We start from the raw sequence: 15831 nt of genomic DNA on the forward strand, positions 1-15831 counted from the left end.
AATAAGTGTGCAGGGAACTATATTAAGAGCTTTATCAGTGTTACCTCAGTAAATCCTTGCAATAGCCTGACAAGTAGGTTCTCTTGACCCCATTTTAATGATGGAAAAACAGAGATACGAGGAGGTTTTGTCCACTGGGAACCAGCTAGTATGAGGCAGAACAGGCACAGTGTGGCTCCAGAACCTGTATTTTTGTTTGTTTGTTGTCGTTGTTGAGGCAGAGTCTCGCTCTGTCATCCAGGCTGGAGTGCAGTGGCAAGATCTCGGCTCACTGAAACCTCTGCCTCCCAGGTTCAAGTGATTCTTCTGCCTCAGCCTCCTGAGTAGCTGAGACTCCAGGCACGCGCCATTACACCCGGCTAATTTTTGGATTTTTCGTAGAGATGGGGTTGCGCCATGTTGGCCAGGCTGGTCTCAAACTCCTGACCTGAGGTGATCCACCCCACTCAACCTCCCAAAGTGCTGGGATTACAGATGTGAGCCACTGTGCCTGGCCAGAACCTGTGCCCTTAACGGCAACCTCTCTAACCCCCACCTGATGTTGTGGCACACGGCTGCATAGTCCATCCCATTAGGATACCAGGAGATGCAACATTTTTCCTCGTCCTAAACAGATCACTTAATTCAAGGTTGTACTAGCACCTTCAGCCAAACTAAGAACTATCAGGGATGCCTCTGGATTTTTGCCCAGGACACTGAAAAATAATTAGGTGTCTGAACTGGCAGTAGCAATTAAGTTGTGAAATAACATGGAAATCCCAAAGTATGATTTCTGGGTAAGAGTTTCTAAATAGCCTTGAGCTGCCCCCAGTTCTTGAAAATATTGGATTCATTAAAATCCAATCTGATGTCTAAGATTGGTGATATCATTGGCTTTAGTTCCATACACTTGGTTTACATTTGAGATTCTAATCTTACTCTGAGGGGAACTGGGATACCTCCAGTTGTTCCAAACATTAGTCTTTCATTTAGAGACGTAAACAGAACCCAAACCAGACTCAGTCCACACATTGAAGCGGCCTCATCGGGAGAATACCAAGGGTACTAACTGGTTACTGTGGTGTAGATGTTTTTCTTGTGTTTCATTTAAAGGCTTCTTAACAGAAGTGTCTTTTGTGGCCAACTTAACTAAAACCTACGGAGGGAGATAAACCCAGCACTTGTTGAGGGCAGGAGCTGCCCTCATGCATCTCGAAGATTTCTTTCGAATCTTCCGAGGCATTTATCTCCCTCTTGAGGATTTAGCGGCAAGCGGATTCAGGTAATGTAAATGATTCTGTCTAAAAGGAGCTGGTTTGGAAAAATCCTCTCCAGGAAACTTCTGTAGAGTCCTCTCGTCATAGCTGGGTCATAAATGTTTCAGTAAGTGCACAGCAGGCTGTTTCTTAAGCTTTTGTAACCAGCTGCTGCTGCAGGAGAGGTGTGTTCATCAGCATCGCCCCCTGTTCTTCCCGGGTCATTTGATGCCGAGTGATATGTAAATTATTGATCAGAGATTTTGCGGAGGCCCACGCAGCAACATCTGGTGCTGGTTAGCAAAGAGAGGCATGTATCGTTTTGTCTTGCTTTTGAGACTTTTTAGGAAATTGGAGTAGGCTGGCACTTGGGGTGGGGGTGGGATGGGAGTGATCTGGTGATCAAAGACCCTCTAATTCTGTGTTCTGTCCTCCCTACTCAGTCTATATCCCCTAGGCCAGCACAGTCCAATAGTAGGTTCTGCAGTGATCAAAATGCTTCAAGTCTATGCTATGCAGCATGATAGCCACTAACCATATGTGACTATTGAACATCTGAAATGTGGCCAGAGGAACCAAGGAGCTGGATGTTTAGTTTTATTTGAGTGCATTAAGTTGAAATATATGTATATATGGCCACGTGGCTGGTGACTACCAAATTAGCCAGTGCAGCTTTAGGACCTTGCCATGAAGATGTGGTTCTTGGGCCAGTTCTTGGACCTCAGCATCACCTGAGAACTTCAGTCCCAGACCCACTGGAAAAGAATCTGTATTTTAATAAGATCCCCAGATGGTTTGCTTACACATTAAGTGTGAGCCATGCTGCTTCAGAGTTATTGCCTGAGGAGTGGCTGTCCGACCAAGTCTAAATCAAAATTACTGACTTGTAAAATGCTGCTGTTCAGGATTGGCTAGTCTTAAAATATCTCAAATGTTGTTGCTCAGCTTTGTTCTTAACCATCTGAACTTCTGATCCCCTCCTCCCAGAAGAGGAGATAGTTTCCAAGACAAAGTATGGGGAGTGAAACTGATCCAGGGAAGAGCAAAAGCTATGCCTTTCTATGGCTTCTTGTGGGGATACAACCTCTAAATGCATATTAATATTTAATAATAAGCTGATGTTTTCGAGCCTCTCTGTGTATGGGCTAGGCCGTGTGATGAATGTTTTGCATGCACAGCTTCATTTGATCTTTATAGTAGCCCTCGAGATAGATCGTTATTATGCCCATTTTACAGATGAGGAAACCGAGACTCAAAGAGGTTTGGCACCCTAGATATATAGCTAGGAAATGGTAGGAAATCCAGATCCAGCTGATTCTTAACTGCTATGGAGTACTGCCTTCTTTGCACACGTAGCCCTTTATAATATGTTCCTCCAGGTCTGCCCTTGAGATAACAAACAGCATAACATAAAACTGTGTTCGTGTTCGTGAGTGCATGACTTTGTTAGCTGCAGTATCCTCTTAAAAGAGGACACTTTTTTGACCTGGAACATACTGGGTTTTCTGGCTTGCATGGGCGTTATTTTGGATGCTGAGATGATAGTCCTTTTGACCAGGATGTCTCAAGTATCCAAGCCCAGAAATCATCTCTTCTAGGCTGAATCAAGATGGTTTGCATAAGAGACCATGCAGGTGCACGTCTCTGCTATCTTACATTAAAAATGCAGAATGGCTCACCTGCTCTTTTGTTGTCATATGTTATATAGAAAAACCTATTTGCATGAGAACTGTCACCCACAGTTTTGGGTAGGGTCAATGTGTGCCACTGAGCAGGAACGCCGAGGGCCATAACCTGTCTAATGTATTAAATTCTCAGGAATCGGGATTAAAAGTTAACCAGCCAGCATCCTTTGCTATAAGGTTGAATGGCGCAAAAGGCAAGATTGATGCAAAGGTGCACAGCCCCTCTGGAGCCGTGGAGGAGTGCCACGTGTCTGAGCTGGAGCCAGGTGAGCAGGAGGCCTGCTGGGGAGTCCCAGCACCAGCACTTTCCAGCAGAATGTTCCTGTAAATGTGTGTCCCAAAGGAGGGCTGATCAGTTTCATTACTGCCAGTGAGCCTCTGAATTCCCTTTGCTGTTGCCAGATATTGTTTATAAATTAGGGTTTAAACATGTGCCAGGGATAGGCAGACCCTTTATGCTAGGAGAGAATGCTCATTCTTTCTTTCTTTTTTAAACAAATGCTGGGCTGGGTGCAGTGCCTTAACCTGAGAGGTCAAGGCTGCAGTGAGCTATGATGCAGTGAGCTATGATTGTGCCACTGAACTCCAGCCCGGGTGACAGAGTGAGACCCTGTCTCCAGAAAAAAAAAAAAAAAAGAAAAAAAAAACACATACACACAACACAAAAACAAATGCTTCTTTGTTTTCTGTTAGTTTTTCAGATTCCTCTTGCATGACATTCATCATAATTTTTCTTTCATATTGTAACAACATCTTACAGATTTTTATTCGTTGACCTTATGACACGAGTAAGCATATTTTGATCTCACTTTACTCTAAAGGAAAAGTAGGTTAATGTTCTGTAAATTTAAAAAAGAAAATCTGGGTCTCTAGGCCCTAATGTCCTAAGATTTTTCTTGCTTGGTGCCTTGGTATATGGAATTCTCTGATTTAATCAACTTTAAAGAGACAGTGTTACCGGTGAACATAATAAATTTATTAAGTGTCAGAAACCTGAAGGAAGGTATAAGGCTCAAAGAGTTGCTCAAAGTTTAGTGAAGGCCTGGCCAAAAAGCAGATGATGACCCCAAATGATCACTAGTACCACAGGAGAACTGAGAAGCAAATGGTGAAGATGGTCAGAGCAGGAGAGAGAAATAGTTTCTGCCTCGGTGAGTTCAGGAGGGCTTCTCAGAGGAGGTGACATTTGATGTGGGCCTTGATGTATGAGGAGGAGACCTATGATTACTGCCTTATAGGGCATTTGTTGTGTGCCTGGCTGTATTTGTATAGTGTAGTTGGAAATCTAGGCTCTGACGAGGCATGGTGGCTCACACCTGTAATCTCAGCACTTTGGGAGGATCAGTTGAGCCCAGGAGTTTGGGACCAACCTGGGTAACATAGTGAGACCCCTTCTCTACAAAAAAAAGTAAGAAAAAAATTAGCCAGGCATGGTGGCACACACCTGTAGTCTACTTGTGGGGGATGAGGTGGGAGGATTGCTTATGTCCAGGAGGTCGAGACTGCTGTGAGCTGTGATCATGCCATTGCACTCCAGCCTAGGTAACACAGCAAGACCCTGTCTCAAAAAGAAAGAAAAAGGAATGTAGGCTCTGTGTGAACATTTAGATCTATGTTTCCTAGTAGGCAGAAAGGCAGTGGGGAGCCTCAGGAGGAACAAGTATAAAGGATGGGGTCAGATCCTGGTTTTAGTCTGAAAGGCCAAGTGGCAAGCTGGTGCTCCCAGAGTGGTCCATTTGAGGAAGCAGTGGCACTGGAAATGGAGAGGAGGGACTTGAGGCCAGAGATCTATGGTGGCCGTAGAGAGTGAGAGAGAGAATCCATTCCAAAATGTTCCACGTAGCTTAGTGATTGGTTCAGAAGATGACAGTGCAGTTATCAGAACTAGGGCCAGCCAGGCAGAGGGTGGGTGAGGATTGGTCAGGGCCTTAAAGGGTTTAATGTTTTACTTTGAGGGGTTTTGAAGGATCCCCAATACCCAAATGGAGATGTTTACTAGATCACTGTGAGGTTTGGTGGCCTCAGCCCCAACAGTCCCTCACTGGGTACCCTCCCTCTTCTCTTAAAGCCCATGTGCTTCAGGGGAAGCTGGCTCCACCCCAGACAGGATTTGAACCCCTACAGATGAATGAGATCATTAGCATGACACAGTAACTATTGATTGCAAATTACAGAATACCCAGCTCAAGCCAACTCACACAATAAAGGGGCCCAGTAAGTTGCATAACTAGAAAGTTCAAGACATCCAAGACAGGTTTCAGCGATTTGATTTGGTCATTGAGCTGTGCCCTGCAAGGCGTCAAATATTTCTGCTGTTCTGCTTTGTGGGCCTGGTTCTGGCCTTCCTCTTGGTGGCAGGATGGCCTTCCTCTTGGTGGCAGGATGGCTGCAGCAGCACCAGATGTCCCACCTTCACGCCACATCAATTAAGAGAGACACCCTCTCAGGATTCTTAGAAGTCGAGAGGCTCCTTTCCCAGAAGTCTCCAGCACGTCTGCCTTCCCCTCTCACTGACCTGGACACATGCCCACTGCTGAGTCATTTCCTGTGGCTAAAGAAATGCCATGTGCTCATTGACTAAGGCTTAGCGAAGAAGGATTTTTCCCTGATCCACTCAGGGACCACACCTGGACATGGCGGTGGAGCCAGCTTCCCCTACAACACATTGGCTTTAAGGGAGGCGGATGGGGACTGTTGGGGGATGTTCAGTGCCAAAGGACGTAGGGTGCACAGCTCCATGGAGATGCACCTCTGTGGAGATGTCCAGAGGCAGGGAGAAGAGCTTTGGGGAACACAAATTCTGAGAGGGATGAAGAGTACTAGGCACCAGGGAGAGACCGAGAGACTACCTGGAGAGGTAGGAGGAGAACAGGCTCTGCACCCTGGGCAGGAGGGCTTCAAGGAGGAAGCGGCGGTCAGGTGGTGCACAATGGGTAGATGTTCTAGGTGCCCACTTCAGTTAACAGATTACCTTGCTACCTGCTGTGACCCAAACGCACAGCCAAAAACCTGCCCTGTGGGGGCAGTTCCTAGCTTTGAGCTTAATTAAGGAGCATTAATGCCAGTTGGAACCGTTTTTTTCCCCTTCAAGTGGCCAAATAGAGAAACGTAGAAGAAGTGAGGTTTTCTTTTTTCCCTTCATATATATTTTTTATTTCTTGTTATGCCTTCCCAAAACAGAGACATTCAACAGTAGTTAGAATGGCCATCTCCCAACATTTAAAAAAAAACTGAACCCCCCAATGCGTGAACAAAGTAAAGAGTAGTAACCTAGAGTTCAGCTGAGTAAGCCGCTGTGGAGCCTTAAGTGGTGAGGTCTTCCAATTTCAGAGTGCTGTGTCTTCAACTTGTATTGTCATTTTAGTGGAAAAACATAATTTAATTTTGGTGAAATGAGATTCATCTCGTGACAGGATTAGTAACAGCATTCACAGAATTTCACATTGAAGAATTGAGGTTTTCTAAAGAAAGGAAGTGTTCTTCTGAGGCAGGGGTCAGAGTCCTGTCCTGTGTTTATAGGATTTGCAATGTGGATGCGTTTCCCTTGGGGCTGATGAGGGATACCCAGGGGGTCTGTCTGGTTCTGAAATCCAGGATGCTGAGTGCCAGGCTCCCTGTAGAACTGTTGATTTTAAATGGGCCATCTCGGCTTGGCCTCCATCCTTTGTCCTCACTGAACTCAGGGGCGTCCATTTGCTTGATTTCACCCTGTGCCTTTGCTCATTCTCCTAGATAAGTATGCTGTTCGCTTCATCCCTCATGAGAATGGTGTCCACACCATCGATGTCAAGTTCAATGGGAGCCACGTGGTTGGAAGCCCCTTCAAAGTGCGCGTTGGGGAGCCTGGACAAGCGGGGAACCCTGCCCTGGTGTCCGCCTATGGCGCGGGACTCGAAGGGGGAACCACAGGTAACCCACTCCTCTGCTTCTTGAAGCCTTAACTGAACCAGCTCCAGGGACCAAGCCAGATGGAAATCCTCAAGCCCCATGGAAGCTTTTTACATGCACTCCCCGTGGAAACTGGGGTCATGCACACTTCGGAGGCGCTTGCTGTCCAAAGCTGTTTTGGGAGTTGCGGTTTGACCCGCGATAAATCCAGAGTGAGAGCTCGATGGCCGTGTTATCACACCTCATTACTGTTAGTTGTGATTCAGATTCCTTCCTCTGCCAAGTTTCTTGACTTTCAGAACAGGATGCTGATAGTCAGGGAACACAGCACAGTGTCATTAATTTTGAGGGTTTCTTTGCCTGCACAGAATTCATGATGCGTCCAAGTGGGCTCCTACCCATCTGTTCTTTCATGGTACCGGGCTCCCAGAAATGCACTGAAGCAGCAATAAGACCTGTCCCAGCCTATCTCCTCCTCTTTTTACTCTCAGATCTTAATGGAGGAGGAGAAAAGACTGAAATGTTCAAAGAATTCTGAAGCTTTTTGGACCCATTACAATTTATTTTTATTCTTTGCCACAGATGGGACATGTTTGATTATGAAAGATACAGGCAGTGAAGAAGAAAATAAAGTGAGACTCACTCCATCTTCTCTCCTCCTCCCCCACCTGGGTCCAGAAGCAAACGGCTCTGGGAAGGGAGGACCTTCACCCTGTCTGTCATCTCATTGTCTGTCTTCATTCTTGGTTGCTGGGTTGGTTAGCTAATTGGTTCATTAGACAAGCAGACACAGAGTTTTGCTTTTGTCTTACAGAAAGAATCTTACTGTATCCACTGTGTGGTATAGCTTGTGTTTTTGCTTTGACATCTTAAAGATCTTTCCATGTCAGAACAGATCTTCCCCTCCTTTTCCTGGCTGTAGTGAGAATTCCTGCTGTGAATCGCAGTTATTTGAACAGGTGGCATCGGGTGGTGCGCAGTGAGTGCGTCACTGTTATGGAGGCTGCCAGGGTGGAGAGTCAGTCCTTAGTCTTTGCAGGGGAAGTGCGCAGTGTGGACTCACTGGGGCATGTTTGCATTTGGTGTTACTTTGGACCCTCTTGGGAAAGCAGTATGTCCTGGTTTCTTGAGTCTCTTGTGTGTGTACCCCCAGCCCGCATAAGGAGAGTGGGATGGAGCAGACTTGCCTCCCAGGGGTGAGGGGTGAGTGGCTGCATGGTTGCCTGGCATCCAGCCCCAGGAGCAAGTGACCTGTGTGGCCAAGGGGCCCTCTCCGGGTGCAGGAGTGACTGGTGGGCTGGCAGGCTGCCCGGGACTCTGGCCAAAGCAGTGGCCTCAGCAAAGCCACCTACAGGGGTGGTGTGAGTGCTGCCAGACTCCCCAGGCAAATCCAGCCTGGCTCCACGCTGAACTCTGGGCCTGCGGCTTGCCTTTTGTGAAAGGCATGGTATCATTTTACCGTAAGTGATGTCCATTTTACAGATGTGGAAAGTGAGATGCAGAGGTTGAGTCACTCCCCAAACAAACACTCCCCCAAAAAACAGTCAGCTGGGAGGAGGCAGAACCAGGAATCAGTCTACATCCGTGACCTCAGAGCCTATGCGCTGAACCCCTGAGCTTGGCCCCCTCTCTAAGTGGCTGGCTCACCCAGAGGCAGTGACTGCATCCCCAGCCCACTTTGGGGATGTCCTAAACCAGGACCCCTGTCCTCCCAGCTACTCAGGAGTACTTTCCAGGCAGCAGTGCTGGCACTTGGGCCCTGACAAGGTACTCACCTTTGAGGGCCCAGGTGGGGTCCTCTAGGCACTTGGAGCGCGTGGCAGGCTTCAGGCCAGGCCTCACAGCAGCTGCTGGGGTCTCCCACACTGGCCAGGAAGCATCTCACCCTCCTGCTGGCTCATGCCGCTGTGCCTGGGCCCTCTCCCATTTCCTTTTGGCTGTTCGCACACCTTTTTGGGAGCTTGGGTTTCAGGCTGTGCTCTGCAAGTGCTGGACGCTGCTGAGAGAAGGAGTTGCTCTTGCAGGGAAGCTCCCAGCCAGGAGGGGAGAGGTACAGAACCGCCTGCTTAAAACCCTGTGTAAATATTGCTCTTGTCACAGGGAAGGCGCCTTGTTTTTCCAGCCCTCCTGCTCCCAAGCCTTTCCCTAAATATCCATTCTGAGATTACACAGCTGCAGTGTGCATGGAATGAAAAGGTATCTGTGCTTGGCCGCCAGAGCGCCCAGTATCCTGACCTTCTGAACAAAGCAAACCTCCCTCTGTTTTTAATGGGTGAGTTTGCTGTATCTCTTGGCTCAAGCTTTAAATGGTCCATTCTGTAGATTTTGGAGTAGGGGAATGTGGAGAATTTGGGGCGGGACCCTGCTGGAGGAGGCTTGAGAGGCTGGGAGATAGACCAGGGAGCTCCAGATTCTTTGGAGCCGCTGAGCAATTTTCCTAATGAAATGATGCAGGAACCCCAGTGTGCTCGGGGTATACCAGAAGGGCCTCCTTCCTTAACTGCCTTGAAGAACAAGCAGTGCTGCGTTTTTAATATGCATTAAACTCACAGGAACTGAGCTGGACATATTTGAGGGGGTGGGGGAATACCGCCGTGCCCAGAGATGTTTTGTGGTGTCAGATACAGGTTATAGCTAGAGGCAGTGGTGAGAGACTTCTGCTTGTGGATTTTTTTTCCTTCCATCTTCTCTCAGGTAAGTGCTTTAGCTCCAAGTTAGACAGACTTTATGTTTAAATCCCAGTTCTGCTGGTCCCCAGCTGTGTGACTCCAGATGAATTATCTGACTTCACTGTGCCTCTGCTTCCTTTCCTGTAAAACAGGATTAACAACAGGACCCACCTAATAGGCTTGTTTGGAGCCGTAGAGGAGGTAACAGCCAAGTAGTAGCTCTTGTCCCATAACCCCTGATTTCTCTTTTCCCACCTCGTCTTCCCTGCCCTTTTGGGCCCTCACAGTCAAGATGAACTGATTTTTGGTTGGTCAAAATATTGCATTAGGGCCAAATGGGTGCGGTGGCTCGTGCCTGTAATCCAAGCACTTTGGGAGGCCAAGGCAGAAAGATTGTTTGAGGCCAGGAGTTTGAGACCAGCCTGGGTGACATAGTAAAACTCCATCTCTACCAAAAAAAAAAATTTTTAAAGATGAACTTAGGAATGAAACAGCTTGTTAAAAAATGGTGGAACTTTCCCCTGCAGCCACATCATTTCAACTTCACTTTAAAAATATCTTTTTGGCCTGGTACAGTGGCTCACGCCTGTAATCCCAGCATTTTGGGAGGTGGAGGTGGGAGGATCACTTGAGCCTAGGAGTTTGAGACCAGCCCAGGCAACACAGCAAAACCCCATCTCTACAAAAAAATTTAAAAATTAGCCAGGCGTGGTGGTGCATGCCTGAAGTCCCAGCTACTTTGGAGGCTGAGGCAGGAGGATGGCTTGAGCCTGGAAGATTGACGCTGTGGTGAGCTGTGATCATGCCACTGTACTCCAGCCTGGGCAACAGAGGAAGACTTTATCTCAAAAAAAAAAATATTAATAATAAGGCCGGGTGCGTTGGCTCATGCCTATAATCCTAGCACTTTGGGAGACCAAGGTGGGCAGATCACTTGAGGTCAGGAGCTCAAGACCAGCCTGGCCAACATGGTGAGACCCCATCTCTACTAAAGAAATACAAAAATTAGCTGGGCATGGTGGCGAGTGCCTGTAATCCCAGCTACTCAGGAAGCTGAAGCGGGAGAATCGCTTGAACCTGGGAGGCGGAGGTTGCAATGAGCCAAGATCGTGGTACTGCACTCCATCCTGGGCAACAGAGCGAGACTCTTTCTCAATCAATCAATCAATAAAATATCTTTCCTTATCATCACCTTACAGCTGCTTCCTGGATGGACACACTGTCTCCTTGTTGCTCACCTCCTGCTTCTTCCCTACGTAGCCCCGGGCCTCAGAGCTGCTGCTTGAGGGGCTTCTTGGCTGCACTATGATGCGGTTGAGATAGTGTGGAGGGTGGACCTTGGGGCAGGAGCCTCAAGAGCTTCCAGGAACAGCTGGGTTGTGTTTGAGAGTTGCACGATAGCAGCTCTTTTGTTTTTATTGATATCCAGAACAATAATTCTTTCTCTGGACTAGGAGCTATAATTAAACCAAAATATTTCCCAGCTGGGGCAGTGTCTAGGGCTCTGGCAGAAGCACAGCCCTGCATGGGGATGCTATGCCAGGCATGCCCCATAGAGGGCACTGTAGCGGGCATGCGCCAGACCTGATGACTGAAGGAGGCTCTCCCTGGGCTAGCTAAGTTGTCTCAGGGCTGCAGTTAGGGGATCTGAGGCAGCTCCACTGCCCATCCAGGGGTCAAGAGATGAGCCTGGCACCAGAGCCATGCAGACATGGCTCAAACCCGGCTCTACCACTTTCTGGTTGTGTAGCGTGACTGGCCCCCTCCCTGAGCCGCAGAGTCATTTGTGAAGCAGGAATCACGGAAAGGATTCCATACCACATGTGTAAATGGTGCTGTGCACAGGACCTGGAGCCGGAGTGGGGTACGCATGCCCCGTCAGCGGGAGCTGCTGTTCTGTTCCTGTGCTTGTTGCTGGAATTCACGGCAAAGTGGGTGGGCTGGCAGGTCACAGTGGCTGCACCCGGTCTGCAGCACAGTGCCTGGGGTGAGGGCTGAGGAGGAAGGGAGGAGATGCTTGGCCTCCCTGGCTTCTCCAAGTCTACCCGGAGAAGAAAGGACAGTCAGAGGGGCCCACGCCTCCCCCACACCCCTGGAGGGAGAGCTGGACTCTGGTGGCTGAAGCAGCACTTCAGGCTCACAGTGTGACTCAGGCTTCTTGCCCTCAGCCACAATGGCTCATGCCCAGAGGAGAGAACAGGGTGTCCAGGCTGTTGGTGCTTGTGGGCGAAAAATGTCAGCCATGCTCCTCCTGCCTTGGCCTAGAAAAGGGAGCCCCTACCCTGCAGGGCCTGAGGTTCTCTCTGCCAGAAGTTCAGAGCTAGTGCCAGTGGGTTCCCATGCCACCAGGGTGAGCCCTCTGTAAGGGGATCTATGTGTGTCCCTCACCATGGCCTCAGTGCTCCCAGGAAAGCCCTCCAAGCCATCAACACAGCATTTTCTATTCCTTTCTCCCAGGTATCCAGTCGGAATTCTTTATTAATACCACCCGAGCAGGTCCAGGGACATTATCTGTCACCATCGAAGGCCCATCCAAGGTTAAAATGGATTGCCAGGAAACACCTGAAGGGTACAAAGTCATGTACACCCCCATGGCTCCTGGTAACTACCTGATCAGCGTCAAATATGGTGGGCCCAACCACATCGTGGGCAGTCCCTTCAAGGCCAAGGTGACAGGTAACGATCAACCACCTTCGGAGTTACTCTCCCTTCCTGGGGAGCTGGTTGTGTCAGATCAATCATAGTGGAAACTATGGATGGTTTTAGATGTGTTAAAGCTACTTTGAACTTTGAATGTCAGTAAATAGTATGAGATGTCAGAGGGCAGTGTTTGAAACTTACAAAAGTCCACAGAGTGGAGCCGTGCAGAAGTTGAGAAAGCATGTTAGGATGTTAGGTGGTTTTCTATCTCTAACAGGAAAGAATACATATTGAAATCTTACGTATTTGTTTAGATCAGGGCCTGAAAAATCCCCTGATTTCTAATTTTCACTTGAAAAATAATCAAAAGGTTTTCCTATACTTATAAAAATGTGTCTCCTCCAAAACACTGGAAAAAATACCAAACTATGAAAACCACTTCACAGCCACCACCCAAGGTAACCACCATAAACACTGTAGTAAATCCCTTCCACACGTCACAATTCACTGTTACATAAAGAATGTAGGTTCATCGCAGGAAAATTAGAAAATTCAGATAGAAAAATCATCCTTTCTCATCCACAGAATCATTTTTTGATATTTCATTATATGTCGTCCCAAACTTTTACACTGCTTGTACATAGACTATTTTATGTCAATAGAAAGATGTGAATTCCACAGGCACATCTTTGGTGGGTAGGGGGTGGGGGGATTGGGAGGGTCCTCGGCCTTGTCAGCCAAGGCCAGACTCATCCATTTGCCCAGAAAGCCAGATCCTAGTTGTATGGGGGTGGGATCCTAGGGGTTTAGAAGACATTATGAGTGTGAGATACAGGTGTGGTGGCTTTTGTATCCAGGTGTTGGGGTGCGCGGGCTCTCCTGGGGTTACTGTGTAGGGTACTCGCCTGTCCTCTGGCTGAGAGACCCCTCTTGATCTGGCCATTCATGCCTGTCCCCCTCCCTCCTGTATCTTAGGCCAGCGTCTAGTTAGCCCCGGCTCAGCCAACGAGACCTCATCCATCCTGGTGGAGTCAGTGACCAGGTCTTCTACAGAGACCTGCTATAGTGCCATTCCCAAGGCATCCTCGGACGCCAGCAAGGTGACCTCTAAGGGGGCAGGGCTCTCAAAGGCCTTTGTGGGCCAGAAGAGTTCCTTCCTGGTGGACTGCAGCAAAGCGGGTAGGTGTCTGGGCCTTTTCAAGGGTGGGGTGGGGCAGGGGCAGGCTGGGCACCCTGGGTACACTGGCCTTCCCTGCTGAGGTCTCCTGCAGTGCCCACCCCCATGTAGCCCAGCCGTTTGCAAGTAACCATGGTCATGACCCTGTTCTCCTGCACTTAATATTTTTAAATGATTTCCTTCTCTTTTGCCTTTTGAACTTGGGTATTTATTTGGGTTTCAAGGGTCGGTTGCCTGGGTTCTGGCATCCAGTACACCTGGGCTGGAAACCTAGTACCGCCACTTCATTCATTCATTCGTTTGTTCGTAAAACTTATTTAGCCATGTGACCTTGGAAAGTTATTAAATCTCTTTCCAAAAGTCAGTTTCCTCTTCTCGGAAGTACCTTCCTTAAGGTGCTTGTGAGAGTAAACAAGAAGATTCTCATAGCCAACACTTAGAATAGCCCTTACTGTGTGCTAGGTTTTGACACCCATAACTCCTTAAACCTCACAACTAGTTCGTGAGGTATGTGCTGTTCTCATTCCCTGTTACAGATGGGGAAGCTGAGCTAGGGAGAGGTGAGATTCCAGTCCAAGGTCACCCAGGTAGCAAGTGGCAGGGCAGGGATTCGAACCCACACCGTCAGGCTCTATGAGCCTCTGCTTGTAATTGCCACACTCTCCCACCTCTTAGGGGCCCCAGCATTATCACGGAAGCACCTTACCTTTGGCTCTCATATTTCCTCTTCTTCCTGTGCCTGTCCTGATGCATCTGGGTGGAGTAACCACCTTTTGCCTCCTAGGCTCCAACATGCTGCTGATCGGGGTCCATGGGCCCACCACCCCCTGCGAGGAGGTCTCCATGAAGCATGTAGGCAACCAGCAATACAACGTCACATACGTCGTCAAGGAGAGGGGCGATTATGTGCTGGCTGTGAAGTGGGGGGAGGAACACATCCCTGGCAGCCCTTTTCATGTCACAGTGCCTTAAAACAGTTTTCTCAAATCCTGGAGAGAGTTCTTGTGGTTGCTTTTGTTGCTTGTTTGTAATTCATTTTATACAAAGCCCTCCAGCCTGTTTGTGGGGCTGAAACCCCATCCCTAAAATATTGCTGTTGTAAAATGCCTTCAGAAATAAGTCCTAGACTGGACTCTTGAGGGACATATTGGAGAATCTTAAGAAATGCAAGCTTGTTCAGTGGGCTGAGAAGATCCTGAGTACACTAGGTGCAAACCAGAACTCTTGGTGGAACAGACCAGCCACTGCAGCAGACAGACCAGGAACACAATGAGACTGACATTTCAAAAAAACAAAACTGGCTAGCCTGAGCTGCTGGTTCACTCTTCAGCATTTATGAAACAAGGCTAGGGGAAGTTGGGCAGAGAAAAAGGGGACACCTAGTTTGGTTGTCATTTGGCAAAGGAGATGACTTAAAATCCACTTAATCTTTTCCAGTGTCCGTGTTAATGTATTTGGCTATTAGATCACTAGCACTGCTTTACCGCTCCTCATCGCCAACACCCCCATGCTCTGTGGCCTTCTTACACTTCTCAGAGGGCAGAGTGGATGTGGTGGCAGCTGGGCCCACATGTCTCTCAAGTACCTGTTCCCTTGCTCTGGTGATTATTTCTTGCAGAATCACCACACAAGACCATCCCGGCAGTCATGGTTTTGCTTTAGTTTTCCAAGTCCGTTTCAGTCCCTTCCTTGGTCTGAAGAAATTCTGCAGTGGCGAGCAGTTCCCCACTTGCCAAAGATCCCTTTTAACCAACACTAGCCCTTGTTTTTAACACACGCTCCAGCCCTTCATCAGCCTGGGCAGTCTTACCAAAATGTTTAAAGTGACCTCAGAGGGGCCCATGGATTAACGCCCTCATCCCAAGGCCCGTCCCATGACATAACACTCCACACCCGCCCCAGCCAACTTCGTGGGTCACTTTTTCTGGAAAATAATGATCTGTACGGACAGGACAGAATGAAACTCCTGCGGCTCTTTGGCCTGAAAGTTGGGAATGGTTGGGGGAGAGAAGGGCAGCAGCTTATTGGTGGTCTTTTCACCATTGGCAGAAACAGTGAGAGCTGCGTGGTGCAGAAATCCAGAAATGAGGTGTAGGGAATTTTGCCTGCCTTCCTGCAGACCTGAGCTAGCTTTGGAATGAGGTTAAAGTGTCAGGGATGTTGCCTGAGCCCAAATATGTAGTGTGGTCTGGGCAGGCGGACCTTTAGGGTTTGCTGCTTAGTCCTGAGGAAGTGGCCACTCTTGTGGCAGGTGTAGTATCTGGAGCGAGTGTTGGGGGTAAAAGCCCACCCTACAGAAAGTGGAACAGCCCGGAGCCTGATGTGAAAGGACCACGGGTGTTGTAAGCTGGGACATGGAAGCCAAACTGGAATCAAATGCCGACTGTAAATTGTATCTTATAACTTATTAAATAAAACATTTGCTCCGTAAAGTTGCCTTGGTGTTCTTGGATGATGTCGCTTCTGAATAAATTGTTTAATCCTAGGAGTTCAACACCCTCAGCCTGGGTAACAGCAAGTCCCAGCCTCTACAAAAA

At 48.3% G+C, this 15831-nt stretch overlaps 1 protein-coding gene and 1 long non-coding RNA gene across 5 annotated transcripts in view; one reads left to right on the plus strand and one right to left on the minus strand.

Annotated features, from left to right (window-relative positions):
- The window catches only part of FLNB (filamin B), a 164416-nt gene extending 148690 nt beyond the window's left edge, over positions 1-15726 (plus strand). For all 4 annotated transcript variants that reach the window (XM_004034369.4, XM_004034370.4, XM_004034366.4 and 1 more), the window contains 5 exons: positions 3054-3186; positions 6653-6829; positions 11935-12153; positions 13093-13296; positions 14079-15726. In XM_004034369.4, the coding sequence (XP_004034417.3) occupies positions 3054-3186; positions 6653-6829; positions 11935-12153; positions 13093-13296; positions 14079-14266 (921 nt within the window). In that variant the 3' untranslated portion in view covers positions 14267-15726. The remainder of the gene's footprint in view (positions 1-3053; positions 3187-6652; positions 6830-11934; positions 12154-13092; positions 13297-14078) is intronic.
- Positions 6829-14136, minus strand: LOC109026288 (uncharacterized). The gene is made up of 3 exons (XR_010132833.1): positions 14001-14136; positions 8584-9618; positions 6829-7811 (listed from the first exon to the last, which is right to left on the minus strand). It is a non-coding gene; the product is annotated as an uncharacterized lncRNA (long non-coding RNA).
- Positions 15727-15831: the final 105 nt, after the last annotated feature.

Source organism: Gorilla gorilla, chromosome 2, assembly GCF_029281585.2.
Source record: "Gorilla gorilla gorilla isolate KB3781 chromosome 2, NHGRI_mGorGor1-v2.1_pri, whole genome shotgun sequence".
Classification (NCBI taxonomy): Eukaryota; Metazoa; Chordata; class Mammalia; order Primates; family Hominidae; genus Gorilla; species Gorilla gorilla.